Source organism: Leptinotarsa decemlineata, unplaced genomic scaffold (genome assembly GCF_025532065.1).
Source record: "Leptinotarsa decemlineata unplaced genomic scaffold, Ldec_3_MD MMD2_tig00000576_RagTag_RagTag, whole genome shotgun sequence".
Classification (NCBI taxonomy): Eukaryota; Metazoa; Arthropoda; class Insecta; order Coleoptera; family Chrysomelidae; genus Leptinotarsa; species Leptinotarsa decemlineata.
This window is the reverse complement of record NW_027412551.1, coordinates 8,425,818-8,445,828: the sequence shown is the minus strand read 5'-3', so window position 1 is coordinate 8,445,828 and position 20,011 is coordinate 8,425,818. Positions and strand designations below refer to the sequence as shown.

General features: G+C 35.6%; 2 protein-coding genes across 6 annotated transcripts in view; one reads left to right on the top strand and one right to left on the bottom strand.

Moving 5' to 3' along the window:
- stac (C2 and C2B_Munc13-like domain-containing protein staccato) overlaps positions 1-20,011 on the top strand; it is a 137,811-nt gene that overhangs the window by 75,695 nt on the left and 42,105 nt on the right. For 4 of the 5 annotated variants that reach the window (XM_074174363.1, XM_074174366.1, XM_074174365.1 and 1 more), the window contains one exon: positions 563-827. In XM_074174363.1, the coding sequence (XP_074030464.1) occupies positions 563-827 (265 nt within the window). Of the gene's footprint in view, positions 1-562; positions 828-9,704; positions 10,000-20,011 lie in introns of those variants that run through there. The other variant, XM_074174367.1, reaches the window with a different exon arrangement.
- LOC111511484 (uncharacterized) overlaps positions 597-20,011 on the bottom strand; it is an 86,505-nt gene continuing 67,090 nt past the window's right edge. The window contains exon 9 of the mRNA XM_074174371.1: positions 597-786. The gene's annotated coding sequence lies outside the window, so the exon portion shown is untranslated. The remainder of the gene's footprint in view (positions 787-20,011) is intronic.

Below are 20,011 nucleotides of genomic sequence, written 5' to 3'. Positions count from 1 at the left end.
AGTTTTCGAAGATGCTAGAGCTGGAGAAATAAACTTTTGTATTTCATTTTGTTTCTTTCATTTTGGAAAGTGTTCCAAATAACATTCAAAATGTATAAGCTTTAAATTAGGAAAGATCTGAATCAATTTATAGGAAGAAATCAACCATCAGAACCCAAGAACATTCGTGATCCAACACTGATAATGGGCTGAACCACGAATGCATTGTTGAACTCGGTTATCCTTAAAAGACAAACCTCATTGTAAGTAAAGCAAGGAAACTCCCGTTACTCACGCCATCTATGGAATCGACAGAAACCTTGCTTGTTTAATATAATTTAGATAAATAAGAGTCTCACACGTTAGTTCATAAACATTGCTTGAGAGAAATAATAAAAGAGTCCCTACACGGCATTCCATTGTGAAGACTAGCTTCGAAATAGACCATTTCTGAGCTCCGGTTTTATCTAGTTGCTTTGGGAGGAAGAATGTAATGGAAAACACTGGAGTTCAATCTTTATTTTTGATAAAAATTACAAAAATCGGATCTGATTTTCTTATTAATTACAACTTTCATTTACAGACTTCAGCAGGTGGACGGTGGATTTTTCGAAAAATTCGGATCTTTGTTCAGAGAGCAAGCTGAATTCACTGCTGCTCAGGAGCAGGTAGAGAAACAGCAAGTAGCTGCAGCTGCTGCAGAGATAGTTCCAGAAAAAATCGACGATGACAGCGACACGGAACAGCCATTGCCAACAATTGAAAGCGGCGACGAAGCCTCGATATCGTCTGATTCCGAGGTGGAAGCTGAAAAGGATAAGACTGAATTGATTTCCACTGCTTGGAACGTGAGTTACGATTTTTTGAATTTTTATTTAACTAACATTAGAATGCACCTCCGCATATACTTATAATTCTCTTGAAGATGTGGATCTTTTTTATATACACACCAGACATCGAAAGACGTTTGAGGAATCTCCACCTTTTGAAATGGTGGGGATTCAAGCTTTTTCTTAAAAAAAAAGGATAACGTAACCGCGAAAACCTTACGTTACGGCTAGTGGAGACAGAGTACTGGTGTATGTTATTTTAATCACTATGACGCACGTAACCGTTACAAGCCGAATCACATGTTGTCGATGTTCAGCCGAATCTTCGAAGGACTGTTACGTTACGCACGACAACATATTGACTTGGGATTACTATACAGGTATCGTGTATTTTTGCCTATTGCATGCGGTGCTGTATAGTTATGTTACGGCATAATTGATACTTCCAAAAAACAAATCGCCCGTAACGTAACCGTGGACACGTTACATTACTGCTACTGGAGAGCGATAACTCTTGTATGTTATCCATAATCATATATTGACACGCGTAACCGTTACAAGCCGAACCATCGGTTGTCAGTGTTTAGCCGTCGCTTCAAAGGACTGTTACGTTACACATGCCAACAGGTTGCCGTGCTACTGTATGAAAATCATTTAGCTCTGCTTGTTGCTTGGGGGGTGTTTTATCGTAACCGCATTCGGTTACCTCACCGCGAACACGTTACGCGGTTACGTTACACCTAGTGGAGATGGAGTACTGTTACCCCATGCATGTTGCATGGGGTGTTGTATCGTTACGGAGTAATTTTCACGGCCAAAACCAAAAATGCGTCCGGAAACAAACCATATCATCTCGCAACGAACGGAACACGTTCATATTACGTTACGGGGCATTGGTTCATATGGACACGCCCTTTAAAGATGCACATTGTTTATGCATTCTAGAGAAGGGGGTACTTTTCTGTACAATTTTATTTGTAAAGCAGTTAAAAAACAAATGATTACGAATTGTGGTGGGATGTGGGAATATTAATCGATTATGAAAGTATTGAATGGCTACATTTCATGAACCTACGCACGCACCGTTTTAGCCGTGAAGAATATGTAATTAATTATCTCTGGAATATTTTAATTGTGTATTTTGTTTAAAAAATTCAAATGTGTTTCTTCGATGTACTGCCTGCACTTAGCAAGATATTAGGTGTGTTAGACAGCAGTTTATATTTATCATGTAGTTTCATACCTCAATTATTTTTATCAGTGCTAAGTATTGAAAACATATGTGGTTTTACAAGTACGTATGAAATGTCCAGACATACTACATACACATGGCTGAATTTTAAAATAAGACTAGTTCCCGATTGATTCAAGTGTCAAGTAGATACGCAATTTCAGTGATGTATGAGAGTTCAAAAATAAAATACAATTAGGTCAAAAGGTTTTAAAGAAGGATCAAAGTATTTTCGAAAATACCTTTACAGTTGAAGATTCATTTTTTTTGAAGTCGTTGAATTAGTATAGATACCTACAAGTTGTTATGAGTAACCTCAGAATTCTTCTAGAGAGTTTTGAGGACTAGAGAAAGGCGATGTTCTATCTCTCATCTGATGACGAAGAATGTCATCTTAGCAACCCACATGATACACATTCTTGAAACGTTTTATTGATAGCAGAGTCGAAACGTGGAAAGATTTTTAATAATAAAAACCGACCTAATATTGGATGCTATCAGCAGTATACATTGTGGACCATGAACATGGCGGTTACCTAAAATATATTTTGATAATTATTAATTTTGAAAAAGTTAGGAGACAGTTATTTCATTGTTAACTTATGTACGTACATTGAAGCATCATAATAAAAAATATATCAATATTATATTATACACAGTGGAAGATGAAAATGGCGGTTACCTAAAATATATTTTAATAATTATTAATTTTGAAAAAGTTAGGAGACAGTTATTTCATTGTTAACTTATGTACGTACATTGAAGCATTATAATAAAAAATATATCAATATTATTTGATTTTTTATTTGATCATTAATTTTCTGAATATGTCGAAAATAAGTATTCACATACTGGAAACGCATTATTTGATGGTCTTGTACTCTGCTCTGAATTCAGAAGTATTTTTTGAAAACAATTTACAAAACTAGAAAACTATGGAACAAAAAAAATTATATACAATTTTGTTTTCATAATATCATGATGTATATTATCTTTGAGTATAAATATGTCTTTTGGATTCGCTAGATCACACCTATCATACTTCAAACAAATACTAAATGCATCAAACATAATATTGGACAGAGAAATCGTAGTGCTTAAAAAGATGGTAGTCGGTTGGCGAGAGATCTGGGAAGTATGGTGGGTGAAGCAGAACTTTGACGCTCAATTCGATAGGTTTTCGGACGGTAATTTATGAAACGTGCGCACGGGCGTTGTCGTGGAGGATCGGGCCTCTTCTGTTGACTATTGCCAGTTGCAACTGATCCAATTCTTGCTACATTTCGTCGAATTCCTAACGAAAGGACTCTGCTGTGATGGTTTGACCCGGTTGCACAAAGTTATAGTGAATTACACCAGCCGCTAACCACCATTCAGTAACCATGGTCGTTTATGTGGATTTTCGTCTTTGGGAAGTGTCTGGGTGGCTCATCGGTGTTCAACCACTGTCCTGAACGTCTCCTGTTATCGTAGAGGATCCACTTTTCATCACACGTGACGATTCGATCTAAAAAAGTATCGTTTTGGTTGCTCAAAAGCAAAGTAAAACAGACCTCGAAGCGACAATTTATGTCGATCGTTTAAATCGAGAGGAACCCACTTTTAGAGCTTTTTGACCGTTCTAATACGTTCTTCTGCTATCCCACGCATTGTTTCTGATGGGTTAGTCCTGGATTACTGTAGGTCGATCACTTCGTTTCTCATATTCGAAGCTAAAATCTTTGGAACGAAATTTCGCAAACCAACGTCGTTCATTAACACTATCATTGCCTATACTTTTGAAACGGTCTAAGAACATTAACCCCTTGCACAACTACGAGATTTCATGCGGTTTCTTGTTTGTGTACGAATTAACTGATTCTCAAGGAATGATCAAATCTGTTTTCTGAAATTAGTAAATAAACATTATTATTGTTATTATTATTATTATTATTTTTACCCGTAGTATACGCTAGTCCCCCGATACATTCGGGAGGGCGCACCAGCGGGTCCGAGAATCATGTGCTCTGAGCAAGCGCAGTGAGCCAAGAATGACAGCCTTCTGTATCTGTCCGGGTAAGATTTCACGCGACTGCGGTAGACTAAGGTGTTGAAAAACACCATCCTGGCAAGCCAAGATAAACCCCTCAGTTTCCTACTTCAGCCCACTCGACCTGAGAAAAACGAAGGTCAGGCGCTTTGATAAGCCAAGGTCTTCAATGTTATTGGAGAAGATCCCATGCATTGGCTTATCCTTGTGTTTCCGCAGAAGTAGGGTGATCTCTGCGGCTTTTATCTGAGCTTTTTGCTGAACAGGTCCAACTCGGTGACAGAGTTGTGGTCACCTCGTTCAGTGTCGAAAACTATACCGAGTTCATCAGCTGCTCGGGCAGCTGCCCTAAAGAGAAGTGCTCCAATTCCTGCTCTCTCATGGTCACGGACCATGCAGAGAAGGGGATCCGAACTCCTGACGACTTTACAGGTTGTATCCAGCTCCATTCTGTCATGTAGACACTCCAAACTCAAAAGTCCACGGCCTCCCTGTTTTCGGGGGAAGTACAACCGTGGAACAGACGATTTGGGATGCAAACTCCTATAGAGATGCATCATTTTTCGGGTCTTTACGTCGACCCGTAAAGACCCGTATTGTTATTATTATTATTGAAATCACTATTAAAAAATAGAGAACAAAAATCAGTTGAAAGGAAAGTCTACTTCGAATGGTTTCTTTTGGGGGATAATGTGGAAACGAAAACAAAATTTAGAATGTAAACACGTCTGTGACTTTTTCATTTTCACTGTTCTCACAGCTAGTACAGCAGTTCATTCGGTACTTGTTGTAGTAACTTAGATAATACATAACTACCTGTTGATACAAGGTGTTCTTTCGTGACTTTTTTGGTTTATTGCATCTGTCTTAAAAATCTAATTTTCGAAAATTTCAGTAATAGCTATTTGAAGGTAATATGCATCCAATGGCGTAGTAGTTTTTTAATAAAAAAGTAGCTAATAACAATTCTCCATGTATGCTTAGATCTTTAAAACTATATTATCTTCGTGTAAAATTTGGTCTCGTGGCAATTGAAACATGGTTGAAATCGGTTAATAAATCAAAATTTCACAGGTGGGTTCCTGATTTTATTGGTCCCCACTGTAAAAAATAACCCAGCATTTCACCATTTCACATCATTCGTTAGCGACAATCTTGAGATGTTGAAACTTGTGCTACCTAAGGATCAACGAGGTCTTACTTTTCATCGTGCGATTCCTAACACGTGGAGGCGATAAATTTCTATTATCGAAGCTAGCTTGAAAGATTTTTTTTGCAGTCTCCTATAGTGACCAATGATTTTCGGTTTTTCAGCTTGCTCCTCCTCATTCCGTTGTTCAGTATCCTGCCAATTTCCTACAGAACGTCTATATTAATTTCAATTTGTGTACTTATGCTGTATACATTTCTATACACGTTTGTAAATTATCTTCTTGGATAAACAGTTTCGCAAGTGGGCGTTTCAACATTTTTGATGCGAATCAGTCAACGTGTGCTTATTGAGTTCAGCGCGAGTTTACGAAATATTTTATAAACCGTTGAGATGGCCGTAAATAAATAAATTCAAAATAGGTCGATTAGATTTTTCTGGGGCAGTTAATTATATAGGGTGTTTCTAAATCTTGGGGATTAAGCTTATAATAATGTTTTGCTGTTTCTGCTAGTCTGCTAAAGTCTTGAATCTTTTTGTTAAACCTGCTTTACTCAAAAATTTTGCCAACCTGTTTAAAAAAAAACTGTTTAAAATCTATTTTTTCGAATACAACCCTACGAATGACAACCCTCAAAAGTCGAAACTTGTTCGAGCTAAGGATTAACACCGGTTAGAGTTTAGACGATAGCAAGTGAAAATCTATCGTTCAGCCTGGGGTTTGAACCACCGACCAACACGGCGGTCGATATTATTGGATTAGCGGATAAAGGACTCGACACAAATTAATTCCAATGCACGATGTATTTGAGGACCTTTCATAAAATACTCCATCGGAAAAATATTTAATAAAGATATTGAGACTACTGAAAATACTTGGAAGAATGCCTTTTTTATATTCTACACTTATCTGTAGTGAATTTATTTCCGAATCATTGGATAACCGTTTGAAATGTTTTCATTATACCTGAATGATTGAAAAAATATTCTTAATTGTAATGAACTGTGACATACTGGGGATAGTTAATAACACATGTTAATTCTTTACGAAAACGATACTGTGATACCGAAACACGTCGTGTTTGTATCAGAAAGTTACTTCTTTGCATGATCTACACATCCATGTATAGAGTTACTTATTTTAAAATTGATTACTTTCTTCCTTTCTTCGGAAGATTCCCACATTTTTTGTATCAAGATGGAGTAGAAGAAAGCCAAAAACTTTCTTTCCCAAAAAATGTGTCACTCCTAAAAATATAACCCTCTCTATTTGAACATCGTGATATTTTTGAAAATAAAGTTAATGGAGATCAAATCGTTTCCGGTGTAGTTTGTGTGTTAGTTTCAATTTTGTCTCCTTCAAAGTTGTCTCCCTCAGATATAATACCCTTGTGTCAGCGTGTTTTCTAAACCTCGAAGTAGTTCTGATATACACATTCTGTTATGTCATTCTTCAACCTTGGGAACAGGAAAAAATCGCAGGGGGCGAATATGGCAAATACGGTGGCTGAGGCATGATTACGGTGTTGTTTTTAAAAACGTTTTCTTCGTATTGCGGTACATAATTTCAAGATAATACTCCTTATTGACCACGACCATATGGCAAGAACTCCTGATGTATTACGCAACGATGATCAAAAAAAACAGTGATCAAAAGTGACATTTGATTGAACTTGGCGTGGTTTTTTTGGTCTTGGCTCTTCTGGGCTCTTCCATTGGGATGATTGGACTTCGGTTTCGATGTCATAAACATATATCCATGATTCATCAACAGTTATGACCCTTCTCAGTAAATCTGGATCACCGTTAACTTCATACAACAATTCCTGACCGATGCTCATGCGACGTTTTTTTGGGGAAAATTCAACAATTTCGGAACTAACTTCGCTGCCACACGCTTCATGCCCAAAATTTACGAAAAAATTATATGACATGAGCCAACCGACAAAAACTTCTCTAATAGTCACTATTAGAGAATGAATATCTTCGATATTCATAGAATAAGTCCAATATCGATTTTGTAGGTGACATCTTCGAAAGGAGTCAAGCCATCGCCTCTATACAGTGCATGTCAACCATAGTCTACAGGGCGACACACTTTGACCCTTTGACCCACTTTGATATATATATATATATATATATATATATATATATCGTTTATATAGATAAGTGAGAAAGTAAGGATTCAAATAACAGGGTGATGATTGAAAATACTTCTGAATACTACTTACTCGCACTTGAATAGGTGTGAACCACAATAAACCCTTGCGGTGGAGGGTGGAGGTCACAAGTGAGACCCACTCACTTGTGACCTAACCTAACCTAACCTAACTACTTACTCACATATATATATATATATACAATCGATCGCTTAAAAAACACTTCACTAACTTTCTTCGATAGCTTCTGATAATTCCTTTTCTATATTTTCCGTTTCACTATCACTGTCGTCATTTAAATCAATAATGAATTTATTTCCACCATTGATATGGAAGTGTCCAATCTCCATATAGTCTTTTTCAACTAAAACTACTTTTTTAATCCTTTTCTGCCAGTCTTCTTCGGTAATATTAGATACTTCTTCTTTAACTAGCTCTATCACCTTCTTATCAAATTTTGGAAAATTATTTTTACGCCTGATGCTTTGTTTCAATTTTCCCCAAATCAACTCAATGGGTTTGAAAACACAAACATAGGGGGGAAGTCTCAATATGGTGTGTCCATACTTTTCAGCAATACTCTCAAGGGCATACACTTTTTCAAATGTTTTTGTCTGTAAAACTTCAGGTAGTTGATTTTTTGTATAGTTATCTTCAAAATACAAATTGTTATCCATTAAAAAACTTTGTATTTCTCTTTCCTCGAATTTTTATTCGGTACTTTAATGAGCTGTCGCGAATGATAGGAAGCCTTGTTAAGAACTATTACACTATTCGCATCCAAATTTGGGATCAATGTGTTTTCAAACCATTCCTCAAAATATTAGCTTCCATGTTCTTATGATAGTTAACATAGCAGTTCTCAAGTTTTTTTCCACATAATTTCAAATAATTCGGAACCCATCCTTTACTTCCTCCGCAATGCACAATGATTAGTCGCGATCCTTTGTTTGCAGACATGTTAGGCGTACACATTCTCGAACCATCAGTCCACCCTTTCGTAACTGTGTCGTGAGTGTCATACCAAGTTTCGTCCAAATAGAAAATTTGCCGTTGTTCTTGTCTATATTTAGTTATTTGTTCTAAGTATTTGTTATGCAAATCCACTATTCTTCTACTTTCCATAACTGCTTGACGTTTGTTTATTATTTTAAATCTAAATCCTAGTTTCTTTATCCAATTCTGAAGAGTTTTGTTACAGCAGCTCACGTTATTGCCGGAAGTATTCAATTTCTTCCTTATGATTTCAATTGTAGGAATCTCATTGCTTTTGTAACAGTCGTATATTGTTTTTTTAATGATTTTATTAGATGAACATCTAAAGGTTTTGGTAATCCCGCATCAAATCGCGTCTTGCGTTCATAAGGTTTGTTTTTTAACTATTTTACGTACAGTTGAGAAAGGAATTTCGGTCAAATCTGATGTTGCTTGTAATAATTTTTCCCTCGAAACCAAACTTGATATGTAGATTCTTATATACATTGAAACACACTATCTGTGTTTCAATATTCAAATGCGTCCGAATCTCATTCACTGGTATCTCTTTTTCGCATTGTTCATCAGCGCTGTTGGAATCACTACACAGGAAAAAGTCTGCGTTGTTGTCACACTCGTTATTACTATTAGTACTTGTCCAAGGACGCCACATTTTAAACAAATAACAAAAATTTTCACCAATATCGAATTTCAACACTCAAATCGCGATCAGTTCCTGAACTGGACATTGACGACACAACGGCGGGACTCATCGCTACATTCTGTTGGTCACCGTAACATAACTTCAAATTTAATTTTATGACTCTTCAGCCAATCACAAAACTCGGTTAGTAAAAATTATCCAATACGAACCGCCAATTCTTCAGTCCACGTGGACTAATTCGTTGCGGCATAATTCCTTTGTATTGGTTTTTTGGCGTTTGACTTCGCCGACACCTTTAAAATTACTATATCGGTTACTTCGACTATACCAAAAGTTATTCAGGGTGGTTCGTTTTGAATGAAATGCACTGTATATGAATAATAATCATCCCCTTAATTGATGTATACAAAAAGAATTGTGAGTATATATTCCAGTTCAGATTTAGAAGAGTCTAAAAAAAGCTAACGTATAGTGGAATACGTTCAACATTCATTTTGATCAAATCATGGGCTAATTCCATCTCGAGAGTGTTTATTTCTTCACTGAAAAGGAAGTCGTTACAGTACCGAATCTAACCTTTATAAATATTTCTTCGTGCTCTACTCGGCCGTAAATACCCACGGTGAGAATTTTCGTACGTGGTATATCTACCAGAATAGATTTTGGCACATTGACTAAAAACTCCGTGTCGATCGGATGCTATCCTACCCCGTGTCTCGAAACCGTGCCAGTTGAATGTATTTTTTCGCATTTTTTACAATTTCGCCGCAAGTGGTGGTGACTGCTCGGTTTGGATGATTTTTTTTTTGAAAAAAATATAGTGATCATGATGAGATCCTGCGTTTCCGAGTTCAATTTGAACGGCGGCGTTACCGTAGATTTGCCGAAGATGAGGAGGAAGTCTCTGCCGAGAAATAACTTCAGAGGTATGAAGAAGGAGGAATTGCAAAGGCGGACCAATATGTATCTGGCTTCAATGACAGTAAGTGCAGAATGTGAGAGGAAATGAAGTGGGTAATTTTAAAGCTCTGTCATCTTCGACTTGTTTACGTTCATTCTAATTCTAAGTTAGTTTGAGAGCTAGCAAGTAAACATGGGCACTTATGTCATAGGTGACATTCACAAACAAAAATTTTATTTTTATTCCAGTGAAATATTACTTCCTTCCACTGTCACTGTCACTGATTCTCTGTATTATTTGAAAGAATATTATACTCCAATATTTACAGTCCAATCCGAAATATCATATCAGATGATCAGCATGTGTTTATAGAAAACAATTTGTGCATGTCTTTCGCAATGTGTCTATAGAGCTTTGGATAGGAAATTGCAGGTTGACGTCATTTATATAGACATGCAAAAAGCTTTTGATCAAATCAATTTCTTCATTCTTCTCAAGCGTCTATCAGAATTTGTTTTTTAAGCAAGTTTGGTAAAACTCATATCAAATTACCTACTTGTTAGGAATCACACGTTAAAAGGTAAGACCTCGTTAGTCCTTAGCTCGCACAAGTTTCGATCTTTGAGGGTTGTCGTTCGTAAGGGGGCGACAGGTGGTTAACGGAAAAACAGATTTAAACAGATAAATTGATGGATGGATACTACGTGGTAGAAAATCATAATGAAGAAAAGAGAATTGAAACATTCTATGTTTTTTATCATGTATAAGTTTGAAAATGTCCTTATAGAACGAAACTGCAGTAACGTTAGTTACAAATAAAAGTGGTAAAAAACATAGAAAGTTTCAATTCTCTTTTCTTCATAATTTAGACAGATTTCTTTAACAGATACAAAACAGTATGTATAGTATGAAGTCTTTTAATCTGCTTCATATACTCCCAGTTCCGGAGTGACCCAAGGTTCGAATTTAGGACCACTTTTGTTCTTAATTTCCATCAATGATTTAACTAAAATGATGAACAATTCAAAACTGCTCTACGCCGATGACCAAGAAAAAGGAATTAGCATATAAAAACTATAAGAAATACAGCGTGACTCACGGTCGATGGTAGGTTAGACGTTTCTGGAAAACGCAAAGCATGATTTTTCTGAAAATTTCACCTCTCACATTTCCTTACCTGCTCTATCGATCTAAAATATTTTCGGCATTGCGGCGTTGCCACTTCTATCAAAAAGTCCTAGCAATTATATTTTTTTAAATGGAACACCCCGTATATTAATACATTTTTGGAATTGCTCTAGTATTTCAATACTTTTTTGTTAATAATGTCCTATACCTATCTCTATCTGTTTTCGAGATAAAAAATAAATTGTGCTAAATATGGTCCAAAACATAGCCTTAATTGAAATTAAGTACATCAGTACTCTCAATTGATGAAAAGTTGATATTTTGATGATAGTTTGGAAAAACTCGAAATATTCAAATAACACCAAGAAATCGACTCCATATCATACAGGGCGTGCTAAAATTACTATTATTTCCATTGTGCATAAAAGTAGTCGAAAGTTAATTTTTTGAAATGAAACCCCCTGTATATTACTCGATAAATTGAAAGATGGTGAAAAATGCTTCAAGATGATATACATGTCCCTACACGTAAATCGTCAAGTGTTCTTAATAAAGCCGTTTTTATGGAAAAATAGTTATTCACGTTTTACCTACAAGTGTTGAAAGTGGCATTTTATTTTGTGAGTGGGGATTATTGCAAAACGAGCGTCAGCAAGTGGAGCAAACTCACGAGCAAAATAAAATCACTTTTAACAAATGTATCATACAAATTTTTTTGTATAACGTTACTGCTGATAAAAAAAATTATAGGGTCCATGGGATTTGAACACACGATCTTTGGATTACAAGGCATATGTTACAACTACATACGCCAACTCACGTTATTTTAAGGAGGATTATTGGTTAGTCATGAAGGACTTTCTACAGTTGGACTGAATACTACTTCGTCATCGTCAGTAACTTCACAGAGATTTAATATTACCAATAGCACGAACTGCATGTGTGAACTTTTCTAAATGATTTTTTGGTAGGTGTTCTGATTGAAGTGTTTCTATCAAAGAGATTTTCAATAACAGTTGTACAAAAATAATTTTGAAAGAATTTGTTTTCTAGGTAACCGTGGAAATATCAAGCTTATGAAAGTTTGGTGACTTTTATAAGTAATTGATAAATGGTTATTGACGTTGTTTCAAAAAATCGCCAAAAATGAATGCAAATATTGATTATTCAAACGAAGTTCTTATGAAATTATTTATCATACAAGGACAGTGTGATCAAATAATTGCCAGAACTTGTAGAAAATTCAACCAAATGTATCCTGAATTATTACCAATGAACGAGAGGAAGTTTGTAAGATTACAAAATAATTTCCTTAACTATGGCTCCATGTTAAAAGCGCCTTCAACATTACCAAAACCTGTTACTTCAAATGAGGACAATACTATTAACGTTTTGGCATATTTTTATGCATTTCCAGAAGCTTCCATTCGCAGTACAGAAAAAGATTTAGGTGTATCACATGCTTCAGTACAACGAATTTTGAAAAATCACGGAATGCATCCGTATAAATTCACTAAAGTTCAAGCTCTAAAAGCAGAAGACTTCGAACGTAGAATGCATTTTTGTGAATCCCTTTTGATTCATTCACAGGAAGATCAGGAATTTTTGTCAAAAATAATTTGGAGCGACGAATCAAAATTTACGAGGGATAGTATTTTCAATAGAAGGAATAAACATTTTTGGCCTGATCATAATCCTCATGTTACAAAAGAAATGGGTTTTCAAGAAAAATTTGACCTGAATGTTTTCTGTATTCTGAAGAACAATAAAATTAGCTTTTTCATTTATAAAGACACACTGAATGCAGAGAGATATCTCCAAGTATTGAGGACGACTGTAACGGATTTTCTTGAAAATTTGCCTAGAGGAATATAGGAATTCGTGGTTTCAACTGGACGGAGCGCCAGCTCATTCCACCCAGGAAGTTTCCAGGAAACTTGACGAACTCTTCGACGATCGTTGGTTAAGGCGTTCAGGGCCGTGGGATTGGCCACCGAGATTACCCGATCTCACGCCACTTGACTTTTTTATGGGGTGTTTTAAAATAAAGAGTATACAGTACTCCAGTGCCTACCAAAGAAGAATTGCGACGGCGAATAGTGCGGAGTATTGAAGATATGGATCCCCAGGAAATTGAAAAAGCAACCACAAGTCGCGTACAAAAAAAACATTTTAAAGTGTTTAGAATGTAATGAACAACATTTTCAGCATTTATTGTGAAAATGTGATATTTTGTTTACAATTTTGTTATTTTGAATCATCCTATTCTGTTATTGTCTGTACTTTCACATGTACAAAATCTTACTTTTTACCTAGAAACGACTGATTTTTGGTACAGTTGTTCCCTGGAAACTTTGAGCCATAGTTAAGGAAATTATTTTGTAACCTTACAAACTTCCTCTCGTTCATTGCTGTTAATTCAGGATACATTTGGTTGAATTTTTTACACGTTTTGACAATGATTTGATCACTTTGTTCATGTGTATAATAAATAATCTCATAAGAACTTCGTTTGAATAATCGATATTTGCATTCATTTTGGAAGATGATTCGAAACATCGTCGATAACTTTTTGTAAATTACTTATAAAAGTAACCGAACTGCTATAAGCTTGATAATTCCACTGCTACCTGAATCCAAATTCTAAAAAAAAAATAATGTTTCTAGAAGAAGCGACTTTATTGAGAAAACTTGACGATTTAGGTATAGGGACATGATATATCATCTTGAAGCATGTTTCACCATCTTTCAATTTACTGAGTAATATACAGAGGGTTTCATTGGAAAAAATGTACTTTTGACTACTTTTATGCACAATGGAAATAATAGTAATTTTAGCACGCTCTGTATGATATGGAGTCGATTTTTTATCAAAATCAATTCTCGGATCTGAGAAAAACTGTCAAAACTAAAATAAAAGCAGCATATAGTCAATTTACTTCTTCCATACACAGTAAAAAAGGTCATTCGCGTATACAGGGTATAATGAACCTTGATGATGAGGTATTTGATAAGCCTAGGGACATTGTCTATGGATTCGCCAAGTACTTCAGAAGTGTATACTTGGTTTCGGACAAGAATATGCTTCGTGAAAATTCTCATGATTCTGATTTAGATATATTAAACATCCCTGCCTTCTCTAAAATCAATACTATTACTGCTTCAAAATAATTACGAAATAAAATCACCGCAGGCGTTAACAATGTTCCTAGTCTTGTAATAAAGGACTGTATCGACGTTCTCTCTATACCCCTAATAGGCATATTCAACTTAATTTTATCAACTTGTGCCTTCCCTGAGCAGTGGAAAACGGCTCGAATTTGTCCGATATTAAAAAAAGGGACTCTAGCGATATCACAAACTACAGGGCAATTTCAATTTTATGTAACTTTTTTAAATTCTTCGAGATACGTGTGCAAAATGTTATGTACTCCCATATTCAAAAAGTTATTTCTCCTACTCAGCATGGTTCCGTACAACAAAGATCATGTATGACAAATCTTGCTTTAAATCAATATCTCTGTACGTACCTGGACAAGCAAAAACAAGTCGATGTTGTTTATTTAGACTTTCAAAAAGCCTTCTATCAAATAGACCATTACGTTCTTCTCAGCAAATTGACAAAATTGGGACTCCCTAACTAACCAACTGCTCACTCTAATTGAATAATATTTAGTTAACAGAAAACAATTCGTCGAATATGAATCTTTCAAATCGACCCAGTACGTAGTTACATCTGGGGTACCACAAGGTTTTATTCTTGGAGCTCTTTTATTTTTTATTTTTATTAATGACCATGCAACCTCTTTGAATATTCCTAGCCTACTATTTGCAGACGACCTGAAACCATATTATAAAATCGACGACATTACTGACCGCCAACGTGTACAACATGAATTAGATGTAATCAAACTTTGGTGTAATAATAATCGTCTACAACTGAACGTATCTAAATGTAAAATAATATCATTTACAACAAAAAAGCGAACTTTAATGTACGATTATTCAATCAACAAAACTACAATCATCCGCGTACATGAGATAAAAGATCTTGGTATAACATACTACAGTAAATTAACATTTACAACACATATAAGGAATATGACTGCTGATGCAAATAGGATGCTTGGATTCATTTACAGAAATGGCAAACACTTAAAGGTATTGCCACCTTAAAATTGCTATATTTTGCGTATGCCAGATCTAAGTTAGAGTATGACTCTGTGTTATGGAATCCAGTTTACGACTACCAAAAACATCAATTGAGATCGTGCAAAGGAAGTTCCTAAAATACTTATGTCTAAAAGTTGATGGTCAATACCCCACGAGAGGCATCGATCATAACATTTTGTTGACACGATTTGATATGACATCTTTGGAAAATAGGAGAGTTATTCTTGGCATAAAATTCCTGCATACATTACTAAACAACAATATTGACAGTACGGTTCTTTTACCCGCGATCAATTTCTTAGTACCAAGAAGTGAAGGTCGACACAATCTGAAATTCTATTGCGAAGCATCACGCACAAATGTAATGCTACGATCACCATTGAATTTTATGTGCAGTAGCTTCAATAAAATCTGGGAACACTGCGATATTCATTTCGACTCTCTGACACAACTAACATTTGTGTCAGAACTGCTACATTGCATGATTTGTAACTTTTTGTGTTAAATACTCAATTTTTCATTCCTCTTTTGAAATTCTACTTATACGAATATTTTATATATACTTTGTTTTAGCATTTACTTTTATAAATTTCTGTATTCCATTTTTTTTTAATAATTATTTCATATATACTCTGTAATAATAGCATTCCCTTTAACTGGGTACTCCTGTTGGAAATAAATCGCTTTTTTTTTCTTAAAATATTCAAAATTATGCATGCTGCTTAGACTTACCGTATGAATTATATTTGTTATTTGATTGGTGTTCAAATAATCGTTTGAATCTTACCATTGCTAAATGTCAAGTATTGTCTTTTTCTAGAAAGGAAACTCTAATTACTCAAAAAGTATGGACTTTAAATAGATGTCAGCATTGTTATAATGATTCATTTGGAATTCTACTGTAGACTTCTCAGAAGTATTCCACATCTGTGAAAAAAGAACTTTAAATAGTTGGTTTATGATATACAGGGCGTTCCAATGAAAACTTGCCCCCCCCCGTGTAAGTCAGAAACGGACGTGTAATCGAAAATTCCAAAGAACGAATGAACCAATTTCGAAAAAAATTAAAGAGGTAATAGAAGGTCAAAAGACCTTTCAAATAATGTATCACCCTACCCCCATGCCAGTGAAAAATAGGGGGTAGTCGCTGACCGCAGGGGGGTGAAGTTTCGGGTATAATGTCCATATCAGAGTTTGTCCCCTTGAAATAAAAATTGACGTGTCCTTCGAAATTTTCGATTACACGTCCGTTTATGACTCAGAGGGGGGTCGAGTTTTCGTTGGAACGCCTTGTATGTGATATATTTGGGATATGATATAAAATGATCTGAAATCCCTGGAAGAACCAATACCAGTACGATGGCATCACTTACAATCGAAACGTCGCGTCGTGAAGTAACTTGGCTTGAAATCTTTCAATTTTTATTTCTTTTTTTTGTTCAATTCTTCAATGCTCAATTTTTTGCTTGTATTTTATTTTATTGTAATTTCATTCCAGGTTTTTTTTTGCCTAATATTGTTATTTTCAGCTATTCATTTTAATTTTCAATTGTATTGGTTCTTCCAGGGATTTCAAATCATTTCATATTATATTAAACAATGGAAGTTCGTACTAATAAAATTCACCATGAAACATTGTCAACCGCCTTCAAACAAAGGTTGAACCTACAATTCTAAATTGGCAAACATAGCTTCATTGTGTTCAGATTGTTTCGCAAACAGCATAAGATGAAAAGTGAAAAAATGGAATCTCATACTCTAACCACAGAAATGTACTTAGACTTTCTTCAAAGCACAAAAAATAAAAATGTTTCTGATACAAGGGAACACTGTAACGAACAAAACAATTATTGTAACTTTAAAAATGCCTTGGTGAAACAGGATTGGAATGACCTCCACAAAATTTAAAATTCAAATGCTAGTTTTGACTAGTTCTACAATGTATTTATATATCGGTCGGTCGGTAGCCGGGCGGTTCGACGTGGGTGCTTTGTTCACTCAGTCAATCGACCGATATGTGAGTGGATGGTTCAAGCCTCAGGCTGAACGCTCGATTTTCACTTGTTATCGTCCAACCCGTGTTAGGAATCACACAAGGTAAGACCTCGTTAGTCCTTAGCTCGCACAAGTTTCGACTTCTGAGGGTTGTGGTTCGTAGGGGTGCAACAACTGGTTAACGAAAAAAACATATATGTCGAACATACATATATATCATTTCGATTTGAATATCAAGGCAATAAATGTCCCTCCAAGAATTGGGTTACTGAAGAAGACCTTTTTATCCTACAAGAGAGCTTTGCTAACCGCATACCTATTTATAACCAGAACAAAAAAAACATAAAAATTTCGTCAAAAAAAATACTCTCAGTGTGTCTTTGACACACAACATGTAGAAATCATAGTAAATGTTCGAAATGTCTACCTTCAGACATTACGCATGCGTCTAGACGTCGGCGCATTGACCCACGTATTCGCTCAAATATTCCTGGAGTCTCTCTGATTACCCTGCACGCATCGATGATGCGGTTTCTTAAGTCATCTACATCGCGAACAGGAGTACGATAAACCAAATGCTGTAAATGGCCCCAAATAGAGAAATCGAGAGGATTGAGATCCGGGGATCGAGCGGGCCAGTTCTGTGGTCCTCACTGACCTATCCACTGATTTGCATATGTTTCAGTTAAATGCTGACGTGCTACTTGACTAAAATTGGCGGGAGCCCCATCATGCATAAAAAACATATCCCTTCTGACGCCCAAAGAACTTCCTCCAGCAGTACTGGATGCACTTCTCTTAAAAATTGAACGTATGCCTCACCATTTAATCGAGGAGGTAGAAAAGGCCCAATTAAATCATCCCCAATAACTCCGAGCCACACGTTAGGAGAAAACTGTTCTTGATGGTTAGTTTCGACAATAGCGTGAGGGTTTTCATCAGCCCATATGTGGAAATTATGAAAATTAATAAATCTTGTCCCGAGAAAAACTACATTCGTCTGTGAATTCTATCGTCTTCAGAAAGTCACAATTTCTTCTAACCATTTCCAGCATCCAATTGCAAAATTCAAGACGGTTCGGAAAGTCTCGCGGTAACAGTGCCTGTACTCGTTGCAGATGGTAAGGGTATAACAGTTGTTCCTTTAAAATTCGAAATATCGTCACATGATCAACATTTGGCTGGAAAGCAATCTTTCTAGTACTGGTAGTAGGTTGTTCTTCAATCAAATTAAGTACTGCTTCCTCAAGCTGTGGTGTTTGTACTTCTCGATGGCGACCACAATCCTGCGTTCTTTTGTCGAATGAACCATATTCTCGTAATCGTTGATGAAGTCGAGCAGATATTCTATGTGAAGGATGCTGCCGTTGAGGATACATTTCAGCATATCTTCTAGGAGCTTCTAGCCCATTCCCCTGCAACAGACCGTAAACTTAATGCATATCAGCCATTTCCTCATTTGTGTATGCCATTTTAATAACAAGTGAATTATTAAAGTAACAAATTGAGAACAGAACAACAACACACAATTAGTATTAATTCAATTTCGAAAATTCACAAACTGACAGCGTCATACCAATTTAATTGTCACTATCGCTAATAGCGACCTACTAGATAGATTAGTTTCGTATTTTCGCATTTATGACGATGTATCTCTGTAGTTGTTCCTAAAATAATTTTTTGCTGCGAACTGGTTTATTTTGGGCAGAAAACCCAAGATACATTTTTTGTTTAGAATGAAACAGGCTATCGGAAATAAATTTTTAAATGGTAAACAAATAATAATACAAAAAGGTTGCGCTTTCCACCCCTTACAACCACGGGGTAAACCAAATAAATTTCTGGCTAAGTGTCTTTTTGGTAGTACAAAACGTTAGGTTAATTTCAATATTATAACTTTTTTAGTTCTTGTGAAAAAAAATTGTTATACAAATTTTATGTTACCCCTTTAAGAGGCTGTATCTTAACAAGGGATGCTCCAATGAAATTTCTTTATATGAAAGATCCGATCTTTTTTTCGATGAGGAATCACCTCCTCAAATGTTTTCCACTTATTCAGTTACACCCTGTATATATATATATATATATATATATATATATATATATATATATATATATAATATATTATTATTAACTATTCATTTTTTTGTAAGAAATATATATAAAAATGCTATTAGTTAACCAAATATTATCCAGGCAATCCGATTTCGTAACTGTTAGGATTTTCTGCTCCAAATATTTATTATTATATTATATCTTTACTTATAAATCAACGTTAATTTATTAGAGTTCAAATTATTCAGATAAGCAAGAAGGCCATAAATGTTTTTTTCAATATGACACCATCGCACTTACTGTTGAATGCAGTTGCTTCCTGGGAACTCGTGGAGGTTGTCCCCATAGACTATCTCCTCGGAGATTTCCACTGAAGCTCCAGGTCAAACCTCCACTAATTCCGCACGCAGCCGGTACTAAGAATCCTCTTGACGAACCGCCAGATCATATTTCCTTTATTTTCTAAGCCAGTACCCAAGACAACTCAGGAGGGGTAATAAAACACAAATGTAATCCAGCAATCAACTCCTTCAAATTTTCTGGTTAGACCTCTGAAGAATCCAGCCACTCGTGCCAGCGAAACGTCAGTAAAAAATATCAGTAGACAACAGTCTAAAAACTTGTAGCCACAAACAAATTTAAAATGGTGTGCTGTGAACCAATGTTTTGAGATCTAAACTAATAGATAACCGTGCCATGACATAAGATATTGTATAGTAAAACACGTGTTGCGGTTTTGTGA